The following is a 13,364-nucleotide window of genomic DNA, read 5'->3' as shown; positions in this document are numbered from 1 at the left end:
AGCTCCAGCGCTCTGTATTCATGCTGCTGTACAGGAATACAGAACTCTGATTCAGAGGGAAGTTAAAGGAATTAATTCTTATTAATGTAAATCTCTGCGTTTGTCTCCTCCAGTCTTCACCGGTTGGGTCTGGTCCTTTTGATTCCTCACTACCTGGTGGAGCTGCTCTTCCACGCCTCACGACTCTTCTACTTCAGTAACGAGAACAAGCAGAAAGGGTACGATCACCACCATCACCACCACCTCCATATTTACACCACTGTTTAAAGCTCCACTAGGTAGGATTGAGATTTTGTGCTCGTGGGCTCCCCCTACAGTTGTAGAGTGTAATAAATGTTTCAGGCCGATTAGTTTCTCTTTCTCGTTTTCTGGCTTTCACAGACATAATCGGTCTCTTCCCAGCTTCTGCCAGAGTGTCTGTATGTTAGTTTGTAAAGAATGAACCAGTAGTCCTTGTGGAACTGTTAGAACTAAAGGTCGGAAAGCAGGTCGCAGTTCTCGCGAGCGTTGGTCGCGGCCGCCTTGGAAAACTTACAGAGTCTGGTTTGAGCTCAGAGGAGCTCCGGCACAGACACGAGAGCACCGCTATTCCTCCTATTACACCTCAATGCAGCGCTGCAGTGAGTTTCAAGCTGTAATTTTACTTCTTTAAGAAGATCAAAAATCAAGGGAATCCTACCTAGTGCTGCTTTAACTCAACTATCATTTATCAGGAGAAATGTTGGAATAGTTCAGTTAATGTCATATTGGTTCTCTCTCTCTCTCTTGCTCTTGCACCCTCTTTCTTTTTTGCTTTCTGTTGCCCTCTCTTGCCTACTCATTTGATCTCTTGCGCACTCTCTCCCTCTATCTTTTGCTTTCTTGCTCTCTCTCTCTCCCTCTCTCTCTCTCTCTCTCGTGCTCTCCCTCTTTCACTCTCTATCTCTCTTGCCCTCTCTTTTGCTTTTTTGCTCTCTTACAATCTCTCTCTCGCTGACTTTCTTGCACATTGTCTTGCTTTCTCTCCCTCTCTCTCTCTCTCTCTCTTTTGCTCACTTGTGTGCTCACACTCTCTCCCTTGCTCTTTCTTTTGGACTCACTCTCGCTCTCTCTTGTACCCTCCCTCTCTCTTCCGCACTCTCTCTCTCTCTCTCTCTCTCTCTCTCTTTTGTGCTCTCTCTTGCTCTCGCTCTCATGCTCACTCTTTCTTTTGGGCTCTCTCATGCTCTCTCGCTCTCTCTTGCGCTTTCTCTTTTGCCTTCTCTTGCTTGCTCGTTCAATCTCTTGCTCTCTCTTTCTCCCTCTCTTTTAATCTCTTGCTCTCTATCTTTCTCTCGCTCATTCTCTCATTCTTTCACTCTTGCGCTCTCTCCCTTTACCTGTCTTTACCTCAATCTTTTGCTTTTTTGCTCTCTTACTGTCTTTCTCTCTAATTTTCTCACTCCTTTCACTCTTCTCGTGTGGTTCTTTCTCTCTTGCGCTTTCTCTTATTCTCTCTCTCTTAGTATTTGAAAGTACATTAGTATATATATATATATATATATATATATTAGTTTTATACATGATGATTCAAGTTGTTTTTGACATTTATTTCCATGTTTGTTTGATCTAATGTTAAATAAAGATCATGTAAAAGTCAAGTCTTTTATCCCCTCTCTCCCCTTTATTCTCTCTCTCTCTCTCTCTCTCTCTCTCTCTCTCTCTCTCTCTCTCTCAGGTTTACACTGTGGGCGCTCCTCTTCGTTATCGCTCGTCTCCTGACGCTCACTCTTTCTGTTTTGACGTTTGGGTTCGGATTGTCTCGTACGGATAATCAGGGATTCTCATTGGCAGAAGGAAACTTTAATGTTCTCACTGTCAGGTACTGTATTCCTACTGCCCCCTAGTGGTATCAAATACTAGTGCATCATAAAAAATTAGAGTATCATTAAAAAGTTACATTATTTCAGTAATTCAGTTCAAAATGTGAAACTCATATATTATATAGATGTATTACACACATAATGATCTATTTTAAGCGTTTATTTCTTTTATTGTTGATGATTATGGTTCACAGCCAATAAAAACCCAAAAATCAGTGTCTCAGAAAATTAGAATATTATATTATAAGACCAATTGGTGCTTTTGGCAGTGTGGGCAGTGTGCCAAGTCCTGCTGGAAAATGAAATCCACACCTCTATATAATAAGATTTTGTGGGAAAACAAAACTGCACTGACTTTAGACTTGATAATAAAACACAGTGGATCAACACCAGCAGATGACAGACATGTCTCTCTAAACCATCACTGATTGGTGGAAACTTCACACTAGACCTCGAGCAGTTTGGACTGTGTGTCTCTCCACTCTTCCTCCAGACTCTGCTCCCTTGATTTACTAATGAAATGTAAAATTTACTGATGATCAGTGATGGTTTTCATTTTCCAGCAGGATTTGGCACAAATGTGTGAAATAAAAGTGTGTAAAATAAAAATAGACCCATATTTTTCTCACTATAAACACAATACGGCACTTTTAAGGTCACTACTGCGTCTCTGAGTCTGGTTTATGTGTTTCTGTGCTCTCTCTCTCTCTCTCTCTCTCTCAGGATGACGTGTCTGTCGGCTATCTGTCTGACTCAGGCCTGGATGATGTGGAAATTCATCAACTTCCAGCTGAAGAAGTGGAGAGAGCAGAGCCAGATCCAGGCCAGCAAGAAGAAAACAGTCAGTCCTAAAAGCAAACCCACCAAGAAAGACTCGTCCAGGGGTGAGAGTTCATTACAGCTCCTGCAGATATAAACACAGATTTAAAACAAGCTGGAGTTTAGAGTCTGTCTAACTGCTGTTTCTAATATTCTACACATTTTATCTTATTGTTTTCACCTCTTATTAAATATGCTATAAAGAAGGTAATGATAGTGAAGATAAAGATAACTGAATTATTAATAAACAAAGTTAAGGTCAGTTAATATTAGTAATTTCAGAAATAACTGAAAGTAAAAAGGCACTGATGAGTAAAACACAGTTTAACTTCTAAGCAACTATAGTAAAAGAAGTTTAATTAATTAATAATTCTCTCTTTCCTTCACTCTCTCTCATTCACTCTCCTTTCTCTCTCTTTCGTTTGCTATCTTGTTCACTCTCTTTCTCTATTTTTCTCTGTCTCTCTCATTCACTCGTTTTTTCTCTCTTGTTTACTCGCTCATTCTCTCTCCGTTCGTTTTTTCTCTCCCTCATTCTTTCTCAATCTCTCATTTTGTTTGTTCGTTTTCTTTCTCCTTCATTCTATCTCTCTCATTCTATTTCTCTCTCCCTCATTTTCTCTCTCATTCGTTCTGTCTATTTTTTTCATTTGTTTTCTCTCTCTCTCTCTCGTTTTCTCTTTCATTTACTCTCTCGTTGTCTCTTTCTCATTCTCTCACTTTTTCTTGTTTTTCTCTCTCTCTCTCATTTACTCTCATTTTCTCTCTCCTGTGTTTACTCTCTCGTTCTCTCATTCTCTCTCTGTTTGTTTTTTTCTCTTCCTCATTCTTTCTTAATCTCTCTCTCTCATTTTGTTTGGTTGTTTTCTCTCTCCCTCATTCTATCTCTCTCGTTCTGTCTATTTTTTTCATTTGTTTTCTCTCTCTCGTTCACTCTTTTGTTCACTTTCACTCGTTCACTCTCTTTCACTCTCACTCTTGTCTACTTTTTCTCTTTCTCTCTCTCGTTTACTCTTTTGCTCTTTCTCTTTTTCACTCTCTCTCGTCCACTTTTCTCTCTCTCGTTCTCTCTCTAATTCACTCTCCCTCTTGTTGTGTCTCTCTCATTCACTATCTCTTGTTTTCTCTCTCATTCATTCTCTCTCGTTCTCTTTCACTCTCACATTTTGTTCTTTCACTCTTGCTCTCTCTTGCTCACTCATTCACTCTATCTCTATCTCTCTCTATATTTTGTATGGTCGTTTTCTCTCTCCCTCATTCCACCTCTCTCGTTCTTTCTGTCCATTTTTTCATTCATTTTCTCCTTCTTTCTCTCGTTCACTCTTTTCTTAGTTTTCTCTGTCTCGTTTACTTTTTTTCTCTTTTTTTCTCTCATTCACTCGCGCTCTCTCTTATTTTATTTCCCCCTCTCGTTGTCTCTCTCTTGTTCTCTCGTTCACTGTCTCTTGTGTTCTCACTCACTCATTCTCTTTTGTTCTCTTTCACTCCCTCTCGCACATTTTGTTCTTTCACTCTTGCTCTGTCTTGCTCACTCATTCGCTCTCTCTCTCTCTCTCTCATCCACTCTCTCTTGTTTTATCTCTCTCCTGTTCTCTCTCTCTCTCTTGTTTTATCTCTCTCCTGTTCTCTCTCTCTCTCTCTCTCTCTCTTGTTTGATCTCAAATTCAAATTCAAATTCAAAGTTGCTTTATTAGCATGACAAATTTTCACATTTGTATTGCCAAAGCTGTGATTAACAAATATATATATATATTCCTGACAAAATTTAACATAAGATAACTGTACAGGTAAATTTGAACACAAGTTTAAGTAAACAATTAAATTAATTATTATAAGAAAAAAAAAAAAAAAAAAAAAAAAAAAAAAAAAAAAAAAAAAAAAAAAAAAACATATGATTTATAATAAAGAGTAATAGAGCTTGTAGTTCTGTACAGCAGTGTATCTGTGGTCACTCACTGTCCCTCAGGCTGTGGCAGGCCTGGACGTACTGCGCTGCCAGAGTGCAGCACTCACTGTGTTCCCCCAGCAGGTAGGGGAGTTTTTCTGGATCGGGGATGTTTTTAAATGCAGGTAATTTGTGGGTGAATTTGGTGTAGAATTGGGTTCTAATCTGGGAATATTTGGGACATTCTGTAAGGAAGTGCAGCTCTGTCTCTGGTCTGTTCAGTGGGCAGTGTGGGCACACTCTCTGCTCTTTGGGCAGCCAGGATTTCTTGTGCCTGCCCGTCTCTATGGCCAGGCTGTGGGCACTGAGTCTGTACCTGGTCAGGGTGGACCTCAGTTTGGGGTCAGTCAGGGTGCTCAGGTATTCCGCTGCTCTGTACTGACGCTTTAGGGCCGAATAACACTGTAGTTTACTCTGAGATTTAGTTTGAGTTTCCCAATAGCTGATGTAGTTTTGTTGGAGTTGTTTTGTAATTTGGTTGAATCTGATTGGTGTCTGGTCCTGAGTGTGTGGGGTGTTAGTGTGTGTTAGAGCTGTGTGTGTAAGTGTGTTAATGTGTGTGAGTGTAGAACTGTGCTTCAGGACCAGCTGAGTGAGGGGACTGGTGTCTTTGCTCAACTCTTGGTACTGCAGAGATTTATAATGGTAAGAGTGGGGGTCGCTGTGTTGTAAATGTGTCCAGAATTTGATTGCCCTTTTTTGTATTTTTAAAATCAGTGGAAATTGGCCTAATTCTGCCCTGCATGCATTGTTTGGGGTGTTTCTGTGAACCTTCAGAATAATTTTACAGAATTCTGCATGCAGGGTCTCAATTGGATGTTTGTCCCATTTACTAAATTCTTGGTTTGTAAGCGGACCCCACACTTCACTGCCATAAAGGGCAATAGGTTGAATTACAAACTCAAATATTTTTAACCAAATTCTAATTGGAATTTCTACAGGAATTTGTTGTTTTATGGCGTAGAAAGCTCTGCGTGCTTTTCCTTTCAGTTCATTCACTGCCAATGTAAAGTTTCCAGATGAACTGATTGTAATACCTAAATAATTGTAGTTTTTTGAATATTCAATATTATTTGTACCTAATTTAAATATGTGCTTTTGCCCCTGAGATCTGGATCTTTTTTGAAATACTAAAATATTTGTCTTTTTTAGGTTTACTGCCAGGGCCCAGGTCTGGCAGTACTGCTCCAGCAGGTCCAGGTTCTGCTGTAGACCCTGTTCTGTGGGGGACAGCAGGACCAGGTCGTCTGCGTAGAGCAGGAATTTGATCTCTGAGTCGTGCAGAGTGAGACCCGGGGCTGCAGACTTCTCTAATATTTTTGCCAATTGGTTAATATAAATATTGAATAATGTTGGACTCAAGCAGCAGCCCTGTCTCACTCCGCGCTCCTGAGAGATGGAGTTTGTTTGTTTGCTGCCAATTTTTATTCCGCATCTGTTTCCAGTGTACATTGATTTAATTAGATCATATGTTTTACCCCCTACACCGCTCTCTAGCAGAGTGTATAATAATCCTTGGTGCCAGATTGAATCAAATGCTTTTTTAAAGTCAATAAAACATGCAAAAATTTTGGATTTATTTTGGGTAACATATTTATCAATTAGGGTGTGTAGGGTGTAAATATGATCAGTGGTGCGGAAATTTGGTAAAAATCCAATCTGACTTCTACTCAAGACATTGTGCTCCATAAGGAAGTTTAAAAGTCTAGAATTTAAGATGCTGCACATCAACTTCCCCAGATTACTGTTCACACAGATGCCTCTGTAATTATTGGGGTCGAATTTATCTCCATTTTTAAAGATTGGTGTTATAAGTCCATAGTTCCAGATTTCAGGGAAGTAACCTACACTCAGAACCAGGTTAAATAATTTCACAATTGCCAGCTGTAATTTAGAACTTGAACTTTTTATCATTTCATTTAGTATGCCGTCTGGCCCACTTGCTTTCTTTGGTTTTAGTTTGTTAATCTTTTCTTTAAGTTCCTGCGCAGTAATTGAGAAGTCTAATGGGTTTTGATTGTCTTTAACAGCTAATTCTAGTTCTTTAAGCTTTTTGTTTATATTATTTTGCTGTGGATTTGAATTTGTCTCTATTTTTCTGAAAAGTGTCTGGAAGTGGTTCGTCCAAATATCTCCATTTTGTATAGCCAATACTTCACGGTCTCTTTTTTTAAGGTTGTTCCAGTTTTCCCAAAATTGATTGGTTTTGATTGACTCCTCAATTAGTGTCAGTTGTTTGTGGGTGTGCTGGGCTTTTTTGGTTCTGAGTGTACGTTTATACTGTTTTAATGTCTCACAGTAAAGAAGGCGTATGTGGGTGTTTTTTGGGTCACGGTGCTTTTGATTTGATAATTTCCTTAGTTCCTTACGTATGTTTTGGCACTCCTGGTCAAACCAGTTATCTTCTTTTTTAAGCTTAGGTTTTGATGTATTAATAATTTTTAATTTAGCCTTTTCTGATGTGTTTTTGAATATTGTATTTAGATTTTTTACTGCCAGATTGACTCCTTCTTTACTGTGATAATATATGGTATCCAGAAAGGTGTCTAACTGAGTTTGAATTTCTTGGGTGCTGATTGTTTTCTGGAACTCTTCTGTGCTGTTTTGGGCCCATCTGTATGGTCTCCGGATGTTGTACAGCTTACTGGGCTGAGTGTGTGCTGTGCTGTTAGTCTCTGTCCTTTTAATGAACACAGTAATTTGACTGTGATCAGACAGAGGGGTTAGTGGTTTTACAGTGAATGCACTGAGAGAGAAAGGATCTAAATCTGTGATCATGTAATCTACTGTACTGTTCCCAAGAGGTGAGCAAAATGATCTCTCTCCTGTTCTCTCTCTCTCTCTCTCTCTCTCTCTCTTGTTTGATCTCTCTCCTGTTCTCTCTCTCTCTCTCTTGTTTTATCTCTCTCCTGTTCTCTCTCTCTCTCTCTCTCTCTTGTTTTATCTCTCTCCTGTTCTCTCTCTCTCTCTCTCTCTCTTGTTTGATCTCTCTCCTGTTCTCTCTCTCTCTCTCTTGTTTTATCTCTCTCCTGTTCTCTCTCTCTCTCTCTTGTTTTATCTCTCTCCTGTTCTCTCTCTCTCTCTCTCTCTCTCTCTCTTGTTTTATCTCTCTCCTGTTCTCTCTCTCTCTCTCTCTCTTGTTTTATCTCTCTCCTGTTCTCTCTCTCTCTCTCTCTCTCTTGTTTTATCTCTCTCCTGTTCTCTCTCTGTCTCTCTCTCTCTTGTTTTATCTCTCTCCTGTTCTCTCTCTCTCTCTCTCTCTTGTTTTATCTCTCTCCTGTTCTCTCTCTCTCTCTCTTGTTTTATCTCTCTCCTGTTCTCTCTCTCTCTCTCTCTCTCTTGTTTTATCTCTCTCCTGTTCTCTCTCTGTCTCTCTCTCTCTTGTTTTATCTCTCTCCTGTTCTCTCTCTCTCTCTCTCTCTTGTTTTATCTCTCTCCTGTTCTCTCTCTCTCTCTCTCTCTTGTTTTATCTCTCTCCTGTTCTCTCTCTCTCTCTCTTGTTTTATCTCTCTCCTGTTCTCTCTCTCTCTCTCTCTCTCTTGTTTTATCTCTCTCCTGTTCTCTCTCTGTCTCTCTCTCTCTTGTTTTATCTCTCTCCTGTTCTCTCTCTCTCTCTCTCTCTTGTTTTATCTCTCTCCTGTTCTCTCTCTCTCTCTCTTGTTTTATCTCTCTCCTGTTCTCTCTCTCTCTCTCTCTCTCGTTTTATCTCTCTCCTGTTCTCTCTCTCTCTCTCTCGTTCACACTTTTCTCTCTCATTTATTCTCATTCTCTCTTAGTGAATTAAAACACCAATAAAAATGAACTTTTTAATATCATTTCCTCTAAAACTTTTATTTAGATAACAGATAAATTTTACAGAGCTGAAAAATAAAAATATAATCGTTATTATTAATAAATGAATAATAATAATAATAAATATGAAGGACATTTAATGGCGCTGATTCCTGTGGAGGGGTGAGTGAATATTTCAGCAGTATAAGTGTAGCTAAGCTCCAGCTTCCCTCTACAGTACAGAGAGGGTTGAGGGTCTTTCTCAGTGTGTTATAATATAATATAGTTTAATACAGTGTTTTATTTGATTTTCTGACAGGAGGATCAGTGAACGGAGTGATGAAACCGGAGGAGAAAACGTCACCCAGAGCCAGAAAAACGAAAGCCTCCTAGATGAATGGAGGCGAGGTGCTGAAAACGAGACACTGTTTCTATTCTCTCTCTCTCTCTTTCTCTCTTTCTCTCTGTCTTTCTAAACTCCAACTGTAGAAAAACGGAAAGGTTCGCGTCGTATTTCTCCTGAAAGAACCGCCTGAAAGAGTCTCACCGTCCCCTTAATCCGTGCGGTCCGGCGCAGCGAGCGGCAGAGCAGCAGACTGTGGGAGTGTTTTTTTTTTTTGTTTTTTCTCTTCGTGTTTTTTTTTCGTTAGTTTTTCTTCTGAAATTTTAATTTTTTTCTCATTTTTTTTTCTTCAGATTAAGTTTGGAGTGAGAGATGGTTTAGTGAAGATTGAGCTGATATTGTTGGTAATGTGAAGGAGTTTTAAGAAAAGCTGAAAATGCTTTAAAAAGAAAACATAAATGCTAGCCAGTATTAGCTCTATGCTAGCTGGCTAATGTTTTAATTGATTGCTTGTTTGATTGATTAGCTTATACAGATTTTATTTGAGAGTGTGTAAAGTGGGTGGTTGATATCTTCATCAGGGGAACCTTTTTCTCTCTCTCTCTCTTTTTCTCTCTCTGTCTCTCTCTCTCTCTCTCTCGTTCTTCAGGGTTCGCCGAACTTTTAGCATTTAGCATTTAACTCCTGAAGAACTGATGGTAGAGTCTCCAGCCCTGGTGCTTCACTTGATGCCCTCCTCAGCCTCAGTCTGTGAGGATGGAGGATGGCTTTTTAAAAAGTGCCCTTTTTTTGTTTGTGAGATTTAGCCCTCTTTAGCTGTGTTTTAACCATTTTTGCTACGTTTAAAGATCAGTGGTTGTTCTGTTTGAGGCTCGGCGGTCGAGGCGATGCACGTTGCGGCCTCTGCTGCGTAATAAGGACTGAATTTGTTTGAAAAAGAATAAGAAGAACTGGCATTTTAAAGGCTCATTTATGCTCATTCATTAAGCATGGGTACAGTTTAAAAAATAATAATAATGTTAAAATACGGACGGACACTTCTATCCGTATTCCGTATGTTTTCTTTTTTTGTAAGTATTTGAGCATCTCCTCTGAAAGCAGTCCATACTCTTTACTACTTTATTTTGTCCATATTTATGCACATCCTTTTAAGAGAGCAAGAACAAACCGAATGCAGATTACGGACAGAAGACTCTGTAATCTGTAATTTGCGTTCATGTGGTCCGTATGGTATGTGTGCACATTCTCTAAAAATAAAAAAATGAAGAATACAGATACAGACAAAGACTTTCGTCTGTACTCTGTATTCATTTTTTTTCTGTTTTTGTGCACATTCTCTTTTAAAAACATTTCAATATTGATATGGACAGAGCCACTTGTGTGCAAATACGGAAAATCTAAATCAATTCATTAATCTTTTTTAAATACGGATACTTAAGTAGCTTTTTTGCCCATACTCTGCATACTGCATTCATTTTGTTTGCATTTGTCTCCATGTATCAGGAAGAAGGAGCCCGTATTGTGTTCATATTTGAGCACAGTCCCTAAAAGTTAAAACAGACACGGACAGAACCTTTAGTCCGTAATCTGTGTTCATTTGGTCTGTATGTGTGCACATGCTCTAAAATCTTACGGATACGGACACAACATTTTGCCCGAACTCTGCATTCACTAAAATCTTATGGATAACGGATATTAATTCAGCCTTATGTCTGTACTCACATTAATTTTGTCCGTATCTGTGCACATCCTCTAAAAGCTTACGGATACAGAAAGATACAGACACAACCTACTGTCCGTATTCTGCATTGATTTGTCCGTATTTGTCTCTGCAGACAGAACCTTTATTCCGTAATCTGTGTTCATTTGGTCTGTATTTAAGCACATTCTCTAAAAAGGTTACAGATCAAACATTTTGTCCGTACTCTGCGTTTATTAAAATCTTATATAAACAGATATGAAAGCACCCTTCTGGCCGTACTCTGGTTTTCATTTTGTCCATATTTGTGCACATTCTCTGAAAGCTTACGGCTACTGATAAAGACACAGATGGAGCTTTCTGTCTGTATTCTGCATTGATTTTGTCCTTATTCGTCTCGGAAGAACTCAGAAGCGCTCATTTTGTTCATATTTGAGCACTATTTCTAAAAGCTAACAGATACGGATGAGGACACGTTTTGTCTGTACTCCACTCGTTTTGTCTGTATTTGTGCACATTCTCTAAAACCTTATGGATTTGGATGAAACATTTTGTTCGTATTCAGCATTTGCCAAATTCTTAATGAATACAGATATGAACACAACCTTCTGTCTGTACCCTCACCTTGATTTTGTCCGTATTCGTGCACATTCTCTAAAACTTTAAAAATACAGATAAAGATACAGATGGGCCATCTGTCCGTATTCTACATTGAGTTTGTACGCATTTGTTCGAAGTTTCTGAAAACTTCCGAAAACAGGTAGAGATATGCAAGGAGCCTCCTCTCCGTATTCTGCATTGATTTTGTCAGTATTTGTGCACATTCTCTAAAGGCTTACAGATACAGTAAAGAAACAGTTGGAGCTTACTATCCATATTCTGTATTGATTTTGTCCCTATTTGTGCACAATCTTTAAAACCTTACAAATACAGATAGGTACAGATGGACCCTCTGTCCGTATTCTACGTTGATTTTGTCCCTATTTGTGCACAATCTTAAAAAGCTTACAGATAAAGATTCTGTAATGGAGATTCTGTTTGTATTCTGCACTGATTTTGTCCGTATTTGTGCACATTCTCTAAAACCCTATGGATACGGATATGAACTCAACCGCCTGTCTGTACTCTCGCGTTCGCTTTGTCTGTATCTGTGTACATTCTCTAAAAGCTTCCAAATACAGAGAAAGATACAGATGGAGCCTCCTGTCCATATTCTGCATTTTTGCCTGTAAATTTGTGCAAATTCTCTAAAAGCTTACAGATACGATAAAGATACGGATGGAGATTCTGTCCGTATTCTGCTTTGATTTTCTTCGTTATTCTCAAAAAGCTTACTGATACAGATAAAGATACGGATGGACCCTCTGTCTATGTTCTGCATTGTTTTTTGTTTGAAATTTATGCACAGTCTCTAAAAGCTTATGGATACAGATAAAGATATGGATAGAGCCTCCTGTCCGTGTTCTGCGTAGATTTTGTCCGTGTTTGTGCACGTTCTCTAAAAGCTTACAAATATGGATAACTACTGTATGCAGATCAAGCCTCCTGTCCGTATTCTGCATTGGTTTGTCCGTATTTGTGCACATTCTCTAAAAGCTTCCAAATACAGAGAAAGATACAGATGGAGCCTCCTGTCCGTATTCTGCATTTTTGCCTGTAAATTTGTGCAAATTCTCTAAAAGCTTACAGATACGATTAAGATACGGATGGAGATTCTGTCCGTATTCTGCTTTGATTTTTTCCGTTATTCTCAAACCTTACAGATAAACATACAGACTGACCCTCTGTCCGTATTCTGCATTGTTTTTTGTTTGAAATTTATGCACATTCTCTAAAAGCTTAGGGATACAGATAACGATACGGATAAAGCCTCCTGTCTGTGTTCTGCAATGATTTTGTCCGTATTTGTGCAGATTCTCTACAAGCTTACGAATATGGATAAATACTGTATACGGATCGAACCTCCTGTCCGTGTTCTGCAATGATTTTGTCCGTATTTATGCACATTCTCTAAAAGCTTACGGATACAGATAGAATGATCAGTACCAGGGGCATGGCCTGGGTATGTAAAGATATATATACTGGCCTTTGCTCATATATATATATATATATATATATATATATATATATATATATATATACTAATCCTCCACACTCCAAAAAAACAGCAAGCTGATTGGCTGTTTCTCCTGAAAGGTGGAATTTTATCCTTGAACTGGCTCCGTGATTGGCGTTAAGAGATTTTCCATTCACACAGCAGTCTTCTCATTATTAATACAGCTGAGCTGAGCAAAACGATTCGGGGCTACTGGATAATTATTCGGGGCTAAAGCCCAAGAAGCCCAGGCCAGGCGACGCCCCTGATCAGTACTATTTGAAATGTATGCAAAACACAGCTACTGCCATATGGAAACAAAGACACAACTCTGACAAAAAGTTGAAAAAATATATATTACAGAACATTTTTACACTTTTTACAGTTCTTTACACCACTGCCTCTTTCATGTTTTTTCTTTTTTTTGTGGAAAGAACATGAATTACAACCACATTTTCACTCAGAAAGGCCCAGAATATCAGTGGATGAAATGTTTTACATCCAAACCATCCAAACGAATGCTTTTCTATTGGTTGTATTCATTTTTGTTTTTGTACGTGAAGGGAGTACAAATGAGCCTTATCGGTAGTGCTGTACTGCCATTCGCAGACAGTTTTTTGGAGAAGAGCTCCCCCTACGGACAGTTTGGGGGGTGCGATGCTGAATTGTTATTGTTGATGATTAATAATAGCTGGTAATAGTTCATATTTTAGCCAGTGTTTCCCGGAAAACATAATTTGTAATGTAAGAGTTTGATGATTTAACTATTAAAGAGCGCCCCCTGTAGGCTGGGAGGAAACAACATAAGTAGGGCAGCATTGATCATATAATTTTTATAGCTGATTTCAGTT

The 13,364-nt window shown here is 38.8% G+C and overlaps 1 protein-coding gene across 1 annotated transcript in view; it reads left to right on the top strand.

Annotated features, from left to right (window-relative positions):
• zgc:113278 (Translocating chain-associated membrane protein 1-like 1-like) overlaps positions 1 to 8,997 on the top strand; it is a 17,325-nt gene extending 8,328 nt beyond the window's left edge. The window contains exons 8-11 of the mRNA XM_022676776.2: positions 114 to 218; positions 1,697 to 1,840; positions 2,565 to 2,725; positions 8,696 to 8,997. Coding sequence (XP_022532497.1) covers positions 114 to 218; positions 1,697 to 1,840; positions 2,565 to 2,725; positions 8,696 to 8,769 — 484 coding nt within the window. The 3' untranslated portion in view covers positions 8,770 to 8,997. The remainder of the gene's footprint in view (positions 1 to 113; positions 219 to 1,696; positions 1,841 to 2,564; positions 2,726 to 8,695) is intronic.
• The last annotated feature ends 4,367 nt before the right edge of the window (positions 8,998 to 13,364 follow it).

This window comes from Astyanax mexicanus, chromosome 13, assembly GCF_023375975.1.
Source record: "Astyanax mexicanus isolate ESR-SI-001 chromosome 13, AstMex3_surface, whole genome shotgun sequence".
NCBI lineage: Eukaryota > Metazoa > Chordata > Actinopteri > Characiformes > Acestrorhamphidae > Astyanax > Astyanax mexicanus.
Note: the sequence above shows the minus strand (reverse complement) of the source record. Positions and strands in the feature narration are given on the sequence as shown.